The 12,844-nt window shown below is 47.8% G+C and overlaps 1 protein-coding gene across 1 annotated transcript in view; it reads right to left on the reverse strand.

The window, feature by feature from the left end:
* The window catches only part of TGM2 (transglutaminase 2), a 37,743-nt gene extending 28,311 nt beyond the window's left edge, over positions 1-9,432 (reverse strand). The window contains exons 1-2 of the mRNA XM_007934658.2: positions 9,189-9,432; positions 1,709-1,951 (exon numbers count right to left, since the gene is read on the reverse strand). Coding sequence (XP_007932849.2) covers positions 1,709-1,951; positions 9,189-9,432 — 487 coding nt within the window. The remainder of the gene's footprint in view (positions 1-1,708; positions 1,952-9,188) is intronic.
* Between the last annotated feature and the right edge of the window lie 3,412 nt (positions 9,433-12,844).

Genomic DNA, 12,844 nt, shown 5'->3' on the forward strand with positions numbered 1-12,844 from the left:
TGATCAATTGAACAAGAAGATATAACCATAATAAATATCTATGGACCCAATGAAAGAGCCCCAAAATACATAAATCAGACTTTAAAAGAGTTGAAAAGTCAAAAAGATGACTCCACAGTCATAGTGGGAGACTTTAATACACCACTTTCAATGAAAGATAGAACTGGAAAGAAACTCAAAAAAGATGCAGAAGAACTAAACAATATAATCCATCAACTTGATCTTATAGACATCTACAGAGCACTTCACCCAAAAACAGCACAATATACATTCTTTTCCAGTGCACATGGAACATTTTTCATGATAGATCATATGTTAGGCCATAAAGCAAGCCTTATTACATTTAAAAATGTTGAAATACTGCAAAGCATCTTCTCAGATCATAATGCTACCAAATTAGAAACCAACAATAGGAAGATCAACAGAAAAAGAGTAAACACATGGAAACTGAACAACACCCTCTTTGAGAAAGACTGGGTAAGAGAAGAAATAAAAATTGAAATTCAAAAATTCCTTGAATCAAATAGAATGAAAATACAACATATCAAAATCTTTGGGACACAGCAAAAGCAGTGATCAGAGGCCAATTTATAGCAATTAAATGCACACATCCAAAAAGAAGAAAGAGCCAAAATCAACACTTTAAACCAACATCTTCAACAGTTAGAAAAAGAACAGCAACAATGGCTCTCTCCTCATCTAAAGCAAAGAAGAATGAAGAAAACCAAAGATGAATGGAAACAATTAGTCCATGGGACTAGTAGACCACGCGAACCTCAGCCTACATGACCATGAGATCAGAAGAACTAGATGGTGCCCAGCTACCATTGTCAACCACTCAGAAAGGGATCAGTGCTTGGATAGAATGGGTGAACAATATGGAACAAAATTCAAAATCATATAAATGACCAGGCTTACTGGTCTGATAGAGCCTGATGAGACCCCTGAGAGTATGGCCCCCAGTGACCCTTCGGGCCTGGTACTGAACTCACTCCCATGGCTTCCAGCCAAAGAACAGACAGGCATATAAGGTGAACATTTACACCAGGTAGATACACTCCTTTGAACAATCAATCATGGGAGAACAGAAGGGCAGTATTTGCACAGGGAGACAGCTCAGGGGGCAGGAATGCATAGGAAAGGAGGACACAGGGAAGAGGTAACTACTCAAAGTGGGAAGAGAGCTACTCAAAGTGGGATTGCAGTCAGTGGCATGAACCAAAATGTGTATGAACTGCTGTTTGGAAAATGAATTTGCTCTGTGAAATTTCACTCAAATCACAATAAAAATTTTTAAATAAATAAACGTCAAAGAAGAAAGAAAGAAAGGAGGAAGTGAGAGAGCAGAGATGGGGAATATAGATGCCATCCACAAGGGACTAAGGAACAAGGACCTTCCCCCAGAGGCAACAGATAGAACGTCTCCTCTAGAGTGGGTGCCCTGAATCCAGACTTCTAGGCTCCTGAACTGTGAGAGAATAAATTTCTGTTTGTCAAAGCCACTCACTCATGGTGTTTTTGTTACAGCAGCACTGAGAACTGACACAAGAGCACTCAGGTGGGGAGGTTTCTGTGAGGCTGGCACGCAGCAGGCCTCACTCAATCCTCTTTGATGGCTCTTCTGTGCTGTTACTCCTCCCCTGGGGCCTCCATGGGTGGGCCTGGCCCTGCCTGCCTCCCCGCCCACTGTGGATGGGATACAGCTTACCTGGACACCAAGAGTTGAAGAGCAGGATGAAGTGGCCCAGCACGAAGCTGGAGCCCTGGTAGCCGGTGGAAGTCTCTAGGCTGAGGCGGTACAGACCAATGGGAGCATGGGCTGGGGTGTTGAACTGCAGTGAGAGAATGTTGTCCTGCTGGTCTACCACTGCAGCTGTCCAGGTGCCCTCCTCCACAGTGTCAGACAGTGGGAAGCGGGCCTTGGTCCCAGACTCCTCGCTGGAAGCTGGTCCTGTGCAGGGAGGAAGCAGCAGCCATGAGTGAGGGATGGGTAGGGAAGGAGGGATGCAGCTCTGGCAGGGGCAGGGCATATACCTGAGGTCCCAGGGGTCTAGTTTCCAGACCTAGACCCACCACTAACCATTGTAGGAACTATGGCAAGATGTTTTTATCTCTCTGAGTCTCAGTTTCCTAATCAGTAAAGTGGGGCTCAGAACCTCAACCTTGTAGGGTAATTTTGTGGGAAGCAGATCCTCTGGTAGAGAGGGGACATGTAGTCTGGGGCAAAGAGACTCTGTCACACTGGTATAAATTTGGATACGACCCTTCTCCTAATGGACTCACTCTGTCCATCTGTAGCAGGGATAAACCAAACCCACTGCCACTGAGTTGACCCTGATTCATAGCGACCCCCATTGGGTTCCCTGTCTTCCTTCCATGGAGTGGCTGGTGGGTTTGAACCGCCAGCCTTCTGGTTAGCAGTCAAATGCCTTAGGCACTGCCCCACCAGAGCTCCTTTGTAGCAGGGATAGCAATTATAAAAGGCACTCCTTAAAGATCTTCCTGTGCCCAAAACTGTTACCTGCCACCATCCTGCCTTCCCTTGCAGAAGGGAAACCAAGACTCTGACTAGGATGGGACCCTCATTCTCTTGATGCCCAAGGCCTTGTCTGAGAGCCCCCTTGCTGTGGGCTAGCAAAAGGTGTTAGCTGAATAGCCTCTCGGCATTTGACTCCAACTGTGCCCCTCCAACTGCTGGCCTCTATATTTCCAAAGCCAGAGCAGAAGAGGAGCTGGTCCTAACCATCCCTCACTTCCCTCGGTCTTTTCCACTTTAGGAAGCCTTGGCACATCCTGCTTCCCTGAAGCCCCCTGGACAGCCAAGAAAACTGAGGCACAGAGAGAAGGAGATCTCCCAAGGACTTCCCTGGGGTTTGCAGCAAAGTTAGCTTCTGAACCCAGGGCTTTAGGCTCTACTCCCCTGCATGTCCTCCGTGACACCTCTTGTCCCCAAAGAGGATGCTCCCTAATGTGGAGCTCAAAGGCACAGGGATGTGGAGAGCCTGCCCCAACTGTGTCTGCTTTTCCAGGTGGAGGGGAGGGCCTGGCCCTGGCAAGCAGTTCTGAGTCATGGGGAGGGCAGGGAGGAGCTGGTCGCCCTTTCTGGATATGGGCAGTGGAGAGGAGAGACAGACTGGGTGACTGCCCAGAAGGGTTTATTTTTATTCCATCTCCCTCCCTTCAGCTCTGCCCGTCCACGGCCGACAATATCAGAGCCTGCTCTCCAAGGGGCTCCCTCCCAGTGCCTGCCCGGCTCCTCCCTGCCCACTAGCCCCACCCCACACCCAGGCCCAAATATAACCATGAACTAACAAGTATGACATACATCTCCAGGGCCCTGTCAGGCAGTTAGGAGCCACAGGAAACCTTTAAGCACTCCCTGATTTCCAGAGTCCATGTTTGAGGGAGCAGTGGGCTTAAGAACTAGCCCAGGTCTGATCCTCCCCCTGCTGCTAAGTACGATGTGACCTGGGCCAAGTCACCAGGCCTCTCTGGTCTGTAATTTTCTCATCAAAGAAGAAATATGTGGTGGGAATGTCTGAATCTAGGTCATGCACCAGCTGTGTAATCTTGGACTAGTTATTTAGCTATCTGTGCCTCAGTTTCCTCATCTGTCAAACGGGGTCAATCACATAGGGTTGTTGCGAGGATGAAAGAAGATGAGGCATGTAAAATGTGTTTCAAGGTGCCTGGTGCAATACCACTATATTCACAAGTTCTTAGTGAATATCATTTGGAGCAGAGCACAAACCAGACAGAGCAGAGCACAGACAGTCAAATGACATGACTGACACACATGTATTATCTACATAATAAATAGGAGAGCAATAAGCACATATTATCATCAGCCTAGGTTCCCTGACGTTAGGCTCCTGTCCACAGGGTGATGTTAGTTCGCATCCAAGCATGCCCCAGTTCACATCTTGTGAGGAGAACACCCAAATTCCTCCCTCCCCGGATTAAATACTAATCAGGCAGCCAAGTCTACATGCCAAATAGCACATATAGAGAGCAGGTAGGGGGAGGGGTAACGAAAGGGAGATAACAAAAGGTAAAGGGGGATAATAAAAGTGGAAAATCCCCTACAGGCAACAGACATCATTTTCTGCCCCTGTTCAGGCTACTCTAGATTTACCGGCTCCAGAGAACAGCCCTGCCTCCTTATCCCACTAAGATAACATCACAGAGTCTGGATTTCTTCAGAGGGCAGTCATCTCCCCCCCAGGCACAAACTTTACTTTCTGTCCATAAACAACTAGGGAGATGAGCTAGGGGACAATTATAATATAGCACACCTGTGCATCCAGCACCTGGCAGGTAGTAAGTTCTCAATAAATAATAGTCACTAGGCGGTTCAAATCCACCAGCCACTCCTCGGAAGGAAGGTTGGGCAATCCTACTTCCGTAGTGATAACTGCCTCGGAAACCCAAGGAGGGGTCGCTAGGAGTTGGGGCCAACTCGATGGCAAATAACAACAACAACAGGAGCTCTGGTGGCATAGTGCCTAAGGCACTTGACTGCTAACCAGAAGGCTGGCGGTTCAAACCCACCAGCCACTCCTGGGAAGGAAGATGGGGCAATCTACTTCTGTAGTGATATCGCCTTGGAAACCCAAGGAGGGGTTGCTATGAGTCAGGACTGACTTGATGGCAGTGAGTTTAGTTTGGATTGTTTATTAAGGACCTCTGGTGGCACAGTGCCTAAGGCATCTGACTGCTAACCAGGAGGTTAGTGGTTCAAACCCATCAGCTGCTCCATGAAAGGAAGGTGGGGCAATCCACTTCTGTAAAGGTTTACAGCCTCTGTAGCCCAATGGGGGTTGCTATGAGTCAGAATCGACTTCATGGCAGTGAGTTTGTTTTTTGATAGTCATTGTTTATTATTGTCACTAACCCCCTCCTCACGCTGTTTTGATGATTCACAAAAGAGTCCATAGAAAGCATTTAGGACAGTGACTACCAGCTGCTGTCAAGTCGATTCTGACTCATGGCAACCCCACGTGTTGTTGAGTAGAACTGTGCTCCACACAGCTTTCAAGGCTGTGACCTTTTGGAAGCAGATTACCAGGCCTTTCTGCTGAGAGCCTCTTGGTGAATTCAAACCACCAACGTTTTGGTTAGTAGTCAAGAGCTTAAATATTTGTGCCACTCAGGACACCAGAACAGTGACTAAAAACAAAAAACCCAAACCCGTTGCCATAGAGTCGATTCCCTCTCGCAGCCGAGCACTTAACTCTTGTGCTACCAGGAGTCCTCTTCCAGAACAGTGAGTAAACAAACAACAAACCTCAGGGGGCAGGAGTGCACAGAGGGATGGCGACAGGGAAGAGTTAACTATCGGGAGGAAGTGGGAAGGGAGCTGTTGCATTGGGGTAAATTGTAGTCAATGTCATGAGACAAAGTGTATGTGAACTGTTGCATGGAAAGCAAATTTGCTCTGTAAATTTTCACCCAAATCACAATTAAAAAAAAAAAATCCACTGCCATCAAGTTGATTCCAACTCATCACGACCCTTTCGGACAGAGTGGAACTGCCCTGTAGGGTTTCCAAGGCTGTAAACCTTTACAGAAGCAGACTGCCTCATCTTTCTTCCATGGAGAGGTTAGCGGTTCAAACCCATCAGCTGGTTCTAACCAGCAACCTTTCGGTTAGCAGCTGAAAGCTTTAACCACTACACCACCAGAATGCCTCGGAACAGTGACTAGCTTATACTCATTTTGCAGTAAATGTGAGCCATCTTCAATCAAAAGGGATGATTAAAAATCAGAATTCTTGAGCCCAGTAACCAATGATGAGGACCGAAGTGGAACATAGAAATTGCCTAGTCTGACTGCTTCACTTTACAGATAGGGAAACTCAGGCTGAAAGAGGTAAAGTTGGGGTGACCACACATGTTGGTTTGCTCAGGAGGTCCCAGTTTATGCCTGTAGTTCCGGCATGATTGTTAATGGCACCCCTTTCACTCCCAGAAATGTCCCTGTTCGGACAATCCATTTTCTGGTCACCATGGTAACCGGCCCGGCCGGGTCCCACAGCCACTGTCACTGTTGACATACCACCCTCCATGACAGGTCAAGAAACACATTTCTCTTTGTCTCTGTCATGTGGCAGTATTGTGCACGCACACACACACACACACCCCTTTCTTCCAAGGGGCCCAGGAGGGAGGGGTGAGGACAGGCTGTCCACTTGGCCCACCTCCGCTCACATAGTCTGGCTTTGCAAATTCCTTGGCTGTGGTTCATGCTGTACTCTTTGTGGGGCCAGGGGCGCCATGGGGACCAGTCTGGGTTGAAATGACCGTGGGGACCTAGAAGGCCTGGCTACAGTTTCAGACCACAGTGGTGGGAAGCAAGGGTAGAATGGGTGAGCAGAACCTTCTGGAGTAAAGCCTTCTATTAATTCATAAGGGTTCTTTTCACTCCTCAGGCTGACCTCACTCCCTCTCCATACACCCCCAAACCTTGGTACCCCTGGGGAGTACAAAAACAAAACAAAACAAAAAACCAAACTCATTGCTGTCAAGTTGGTTCCAACTCATTGCAACCCCTCCTTGGGTTTCCGACATGGTACCTTTATGGAAGTAGATTGCCCAATCTTCTTCCAAGGAGTGGCTGGTGGGTTTGAACCACCAGCCTTCTGGTTAGCAGTAAAATGCCTTAGGCACTGCACCACCAGAACCTCTGGAGACTCATTGCTGTTGAGTTGATTCAACTCATAGCGACCCCTCCTTGGGTTTCCGAGGCGGTATCTCTATAGAAGTAGATTGCCCAATCTTCCTTCCAAGGAGTGGCTGGTGGGTTTGAACCTCCAGCCTTCTGGTTAGCAGTCCAGTGCCCTAGGCAAAGGATGGTATTTGTGTGGTATGGTCTGCACCCTGTAAGACAGCCTGTTAGGTCTTGATCTTTCTGCGAGAAAGCACACAGCACCTGGGTATGTGGGAGCAGGTCACACACTCCAATCACTGAGCGATCTCGGCTAGCTCTCTCCCTTCTCTGGGGCTCAGTTTGTCTGAACTAGTCATAAGCTAGAATGTTCCCTCACAGGCGCATGCTGGATGCTGGGTCACAGCCCCATGTGAGGCCCAGGCTCGCCCAGATTTGGGGTCAGGTCCCGGCCCCCAGCCAGACCTTGAGGTGGGGAACTGGCTTCCTAGTATTGTCCCTCTGGCTTCCCCATCCCCCAGGAGCATCTTGGTTGTTGGAATCAGGAAGCCCTGTGCACCCACCCAGAGATACAGGGGCCCCATAGCTGCCTGCAAGGGCTGTGACCAGGTCAGGTTGGCTATCGTTCTGAGATAAGGAGAACAGAGATTAGCCACTGAAATGGGAAGGCTGGTTGCCCCACACACAACCATGAACTTGAAGCCCTGATAACCTAACGTCAGGCTTCCCAGACAAATGGAGAAAAAAGAAAGAAGACAGGAGATACCTTGAGAGTGAAGAAAGAAAAATGAGGGGAAGTCACAACCTGCCCAGGGGCAACTCATCTACCATCGCATTTCACAGAGGGAGAAATTGAGGCCTGGCAGACACTTAGGAGCTCTGGTGGCATAGTGCCTAAGGCATCTGACTGCTAACCAGAAGGCTTGAAGTTCAAACCCACTAGTCACTCCTTGGAAAGAAGACTGGGCAATCTATTTCTATAGAGATACCGCCTAGGAAACCCAAGCATTGCTGTGAGTCGGTACTGACTCGATAGCAATGAGTTTGGTTTTTTGGTTGGCAGATGCTTGGAGTGAACAGGTAGATGTGCCTGTTGTGCTGTCGTGCACACGAAAACCCCTCAACAGTGAGGTTCGAATCCTGCTTTGTCCCTACCTCACTATGCGACCCGAGCAAGTGACTTGACCTTTCTGAGCCTCAGTTTTTCCATCTGCAAAATGAGGGTAATTGTACTTCTGAGCTGGGAGGATTTAGGCGCTCCGTAGATGTTGGCTGATGTCAGTTCCATCATCCTAAGCCTGGCTCTTCCCAGGAAGCCACATCTGGTCCTTAATCATATACTCCAATCTCCCATTTTACAGGGAGGTAAATTGAGGCTTGAAAGTGCAGAGACTTGCTCCTCTGCTCTGCTAGAAAGGGGTTCAAGAGTGCAGGGTATTGGGGGTGGGGGGTGTCCCTGGGTAGTGGGTGTGTCCTGGCCAGGAGGGGAGAGGGAGGGAGGAAAGGGATGGAGAGGATTTCCATGGCCAGCCTGCAGGCACTGTGATAAGCCTTATCAAACGGTCTCCCAGGTAAATACAGACCTCAGCCAGGCGAGTACAGCTACTGCTTGTTACTCTTTGCCCTTGGAGACCTCAGAACCAACCTTTCCCACCCTTGGGCCAGAGTCCCAGCCAGGCTGCCTGCCCCTTGCTGACCCCAAGGGAGTGGTTCCCACCAGGAGCCAAATGAACTGATTCGGCATTCAAAGCCATTTTCCTAGGAATGGCCTACAAAGAAAACTGGGCACTGGGCATCTGGGGACAGGGTGGTGGGGGCAGCTGCTAATGTCTACAAGGCATTACCCCTGTGACCGGCCTATTTCATTTAACAACCCTCTAACCTGAGTGCATTCCAGATGGTGAAACTCAGGCTCAGAGAGGCTAAGCAACTTACCCAGGGTCACACAGCAGGGAGGCAGCCCAGCCCATACTACAACCCAGGTCTGTCTCTCCAGACCCCAAGCCTGAAGCCTTCTCCTGAGACTTGGAAAAGAAATTGCTGGGGCACAAAACCACCTCCCCAGAGGGCTGGAACCAGCTGGGTTTTCTCCCAGTCACCCATACCCAACTTGGACCTGATCCCTGAGGCTTGGTTGGGTTGTGTGGATTTCAGGAAGCGACTGTTGATAAGAGGTCAGAAAGTTGTTTTTATGTAGAAGGAGGGGCTGGGATCTTGATGGCTTGCATAGCAGGAAGCTAACCCCTAGTCTGGTGATAATAGTCTTTTAGGAACCCAAGTGTTCAGGGACACACTTTTGTTTATAAGGCTGGATGACCTGGAGGTGACTACACTCCTGTTTGGGCCTCACTTCATCTCTTTCATCTGTGCAAGGGGGATAACGGTGCCATGAGGGCTGCTGGGAATTTCCCAGGGGACAAAGAGGTGTTCATGCACCTGCTCCATTCCCAAACAGGGCACAATTAAGTCACAGAATGACCACATCAGACTCAAAGGGAGATGGGATGGGGTAGGGTACTTACCGGTCACCGCACTAAAGGTGAGGCTGTCCACACTGGCCTCATAGCCACGGCCCTCGAAGTGCAGTGTCAGCCGGAAAGGCTGGCCACGCCGCACCACCAGCCTCTTGTGGCACAGGTCGGCTGTGTGGTGATCACGGCCATTGGCCTCCAGCTCCAGATCACATCTCTCCAGGATCAGTTCTACGGAGACAGTGGAAGAGGCATGAGTCACAGCATCCCAGCCAGCCAGGACCCCTGACAACATGCCCACACTCCCTGGGTGCAGGGGTCCTCCAGGCCCTTCCAGTCTTGGTGGTCCATGGACACTGGGGAGGTAAATGCCTCTCCTCTTAGGGACTGTTCATCACCCCTCTCTTCTCACTCTACAGCCCCCTGCCCACACACACGCACACAGGCTCTGGTGGGGGTCGAGTCTCCCAAACTTTTTTAGTCACAAGGTTGTGCTCAGAGTGCTGGGTTGGGAGAAGGCTCTGCCACCTCCCTCTGCCTGAGCTCAGGCAACTCAACCCTCCTGGGCCTCAGTTTGCTCATCTGCTCATCTTTCCATAGGTGGGGAACACTAAACCCTACCTCACAGGGCTATTGTGAGCAGTCAATGGACTAATATGTGCCTGGCACATAATAAATGCTCAATAAACAGGAATTATTCTTATGTCCTTATCGGAGGGTTCTCTTGGGTAAAATAGGGGCAGTATTTGGTGTAGTTTATTTACATGGGTTTTGTCTCTAGACTGAATTTTCATTTTACAGGAAACACAGAGGACTGAGGAACACACTAAACACACTCCCAGGACACAATCAGCAACATTCATACATTGACAAACTATAGGTGAAGAATCTAGTCTCTTCAACAAATAAATGGCAGGGAAAAAAGAAGGGAGAACCTATAGATTGAAAAAACAAACAAACCAGAGCTTTGAACCAGTTCATTCCGGTTTGACCCCCTGCTGAGAATTTGAATTTCTACCCCAGATATACTGAATCAGATGCTGCAATTTAACAAGACCCCAGGGGATTCTTCTGTATACACACAGAATATGTATAATGCATGTGTGTAAAATTACATATACATATGCATAATGTATGCACGTATAATTACATATGCATTATAATATACACATACATTATAATGTATGTATAATGTATATGCGATTCTTCTGTACACATAAGAATGTATACATAATGTATACAGAAGAATCCCCTGGGGATCTTGTTAAGCTGTGGGTTCTGATTCTGTATATCTGGGGTGGACAGGCAAGTTCTCAGCAGGGGTCAAACTGGAATGAACCGGTTGGAAGCCCTGAAAATAACAGACATTTCAACCCATTGAGATGTGTGGAGCACGAGGAAGAAAGGCCTGCTGATCTTCCAACAATTAGCCAGTGAGAACCGTGTGGATCAAAACAGTCAGATCCCACACACACAGGGTCCCTGTGTGTCAGGGACCAACGCTACGGTAGCTAACGACAACATGAGACAGCTGGGAATTTGAATAGTGACTGAATAATGATGAAACGAAGGGGGTTAGAGAGTCCTTATCCTTTAGAGAAGCAACTCTGGTGGTGTAGTGGTTAAAGCATTCAGCTGCTAAGCCATAGGTCATTGGGTTGAACCTACCAGCCACTCCATGGAAGACAGATGAGGCAGTCTGCTTCCATAAAGATTTAAAAACCAAACTCACTGCCATCGAGTCAGATCCGACTCATATAGAGACCCCTCCTTGGGTTTCCGAGGTGGTATCACTATAGAAGTAGATTGTCCAATCTTCCTTCTGAGGAGTGGCTGGTGGGTTTGAACCACAGTCTTCTGGTTAGCAATCAAATGCCTTAGGCACTACGGAACTAGGAACTAGGAACCACCATAAAGATTTACAGCTTGGAAACCCTATGTGGTGGTTCTACTCAGTCCTAAAGTGTCACTACGTGTCAGAATCAGCTCATTGGCAGTGGGTAAGGCATTTGACTGCTAACCAGAAGCTGGCGGTTCAAACCTACCAGCCACTCCTCGGAAGGAAGATTGGGCAATCTACTTCTGTAGTGATACTGCCTCAGAAACTCAAGAAGGGGTTACTATGAGTCAGATCCGACTCGACAGCAGCAAGTTTGGTTTGGTTTGGTTAGAGACACTTAATGAAAAATTTACAGTTGAGCTGCTGCTGCTGATGATGCTTGGAATTTACTAAATAGGGTAGGACTGGCCATGGGTTGGTGGTGACTGGGGTTAAGTGATGAGAACATAGGGATTTCTTATACTTGAATTTTATGTGGGTTCAATATTCTCCATAATACAAGGATTTTAAAAGACAGGCATTTCAGAGTCTTCTAAACTTAGATTCCAGTTCTGCTGTGATACTGTGTGACTATGAACAAGTGTCTCTCCCTCTCTGTGCCTCCTTCTCTAAAGTTTCCAAGAACTGCTGTGAGATCTAGGAGAAAATGATCCGGACAACCTCCTCCAGGCAAGAGGCTGATACATGAAAAGTCTACTCCTAGCTTCAGAGGCAGCTGAGAACCAGAACATGGGCAGGGCTGGCAGCTGGGTGGGGGCCTAAGTCATGAACCTTGGCAAAGTCAAGGTCAATTCTGGGATTTTTAGGGTGGGAGGAGTAAGCAAGATAGGATCTCAAGAATTGTGGGGTCATTGCCCAGCCATTCCATTACTAGGTATATATCCTAAAGAATTGAGAGCCAGGCAAGAACAGATATATGCACACCCATGTTCATCACAACACTATTTACAACAGCCAATAGATGGAAAGAACCTAGGTGCCCATCAACAGAAGAACGGGTAACCAAATTATGGTACATACACACAATGGAATACTACGCAACCCTAAAGAATAACACAGAGTCTGCAAAATACCACATAATGTAGATGAACTTGGAAGACATTATGCTGAGTGAAATAAGTTGATCACAGAAGGACAAATATTGTATTAGTCCCTTATTGTTAAAAGTCAAAGAAAGGTTTATCTGTGGAAGGAAATTTTCTTTGTTGGTTACCAGGGGTGGGAGGGGAGGGGAGGGAACACAGTTAGATAGGTAGAGACAAGTATTGATTTGGGTGAAGAGAAGGGCAATGTACCAAATATGAGTGATCAACACAGTGGCATCGAGGAAGAGGAAGACATAGAGAGGTATATGGGAGGTGCAGACAACAAAGATGAACACTTTTGCACATACAGTACTGTGTTGTCAGTGAAGGCAAACATGGATATATGCATGGATAGATGGGTGGACGGGCTGAACTATTAGGTATGTCTATGCAGGGGGGAGTGTGCCCAAGACCATGTAGAGAGTTGGCAGAGAATGTTTCTACAAGTGTATTTGTATGTTCTGTAAGAATTCCCAGGTACATAGTAGAGCTGACAAGGGACAAGGTTGTAGTCACTCCTTGGCCATAGCCAGCTACCCAGAGGGAGCTAGTAGTTGGACCTGTGGGCTCGGGACTATAGTTACAAGGGACATCAAGCTCAATTGACATAACATACTACACAAAACATTGTTCCACAATTTACTTTTGTGAATAGTGACTGGGATCTTAAAAGCTTATAAGCACCCAAGAGATTCAATCAAAAAACTACTGGAACTAATTGAGGGATTTAGCAAAGTCGCAGGATATAAGATCAACATCCAAAAATCAGTTGGATTCCTCTA

The sequence above is a fragment of the Orycteropus afer genome, unplaced genomic scaffold (assembly GCF_000298275.1).
Source record: "Orycteropus afer afer isolate SDZICR_OR568_19922 unplaced genomic scaffold, OryAfe1.0 scaffold00020, whole genome shotgun sequence".
NCBI classification, from domain to species: Eukaryota; Metazoa; Chordata; class Mammalia; order Tubulidentata; family Orycteropodidae; genus Orycteropus; species Orycteropus afer.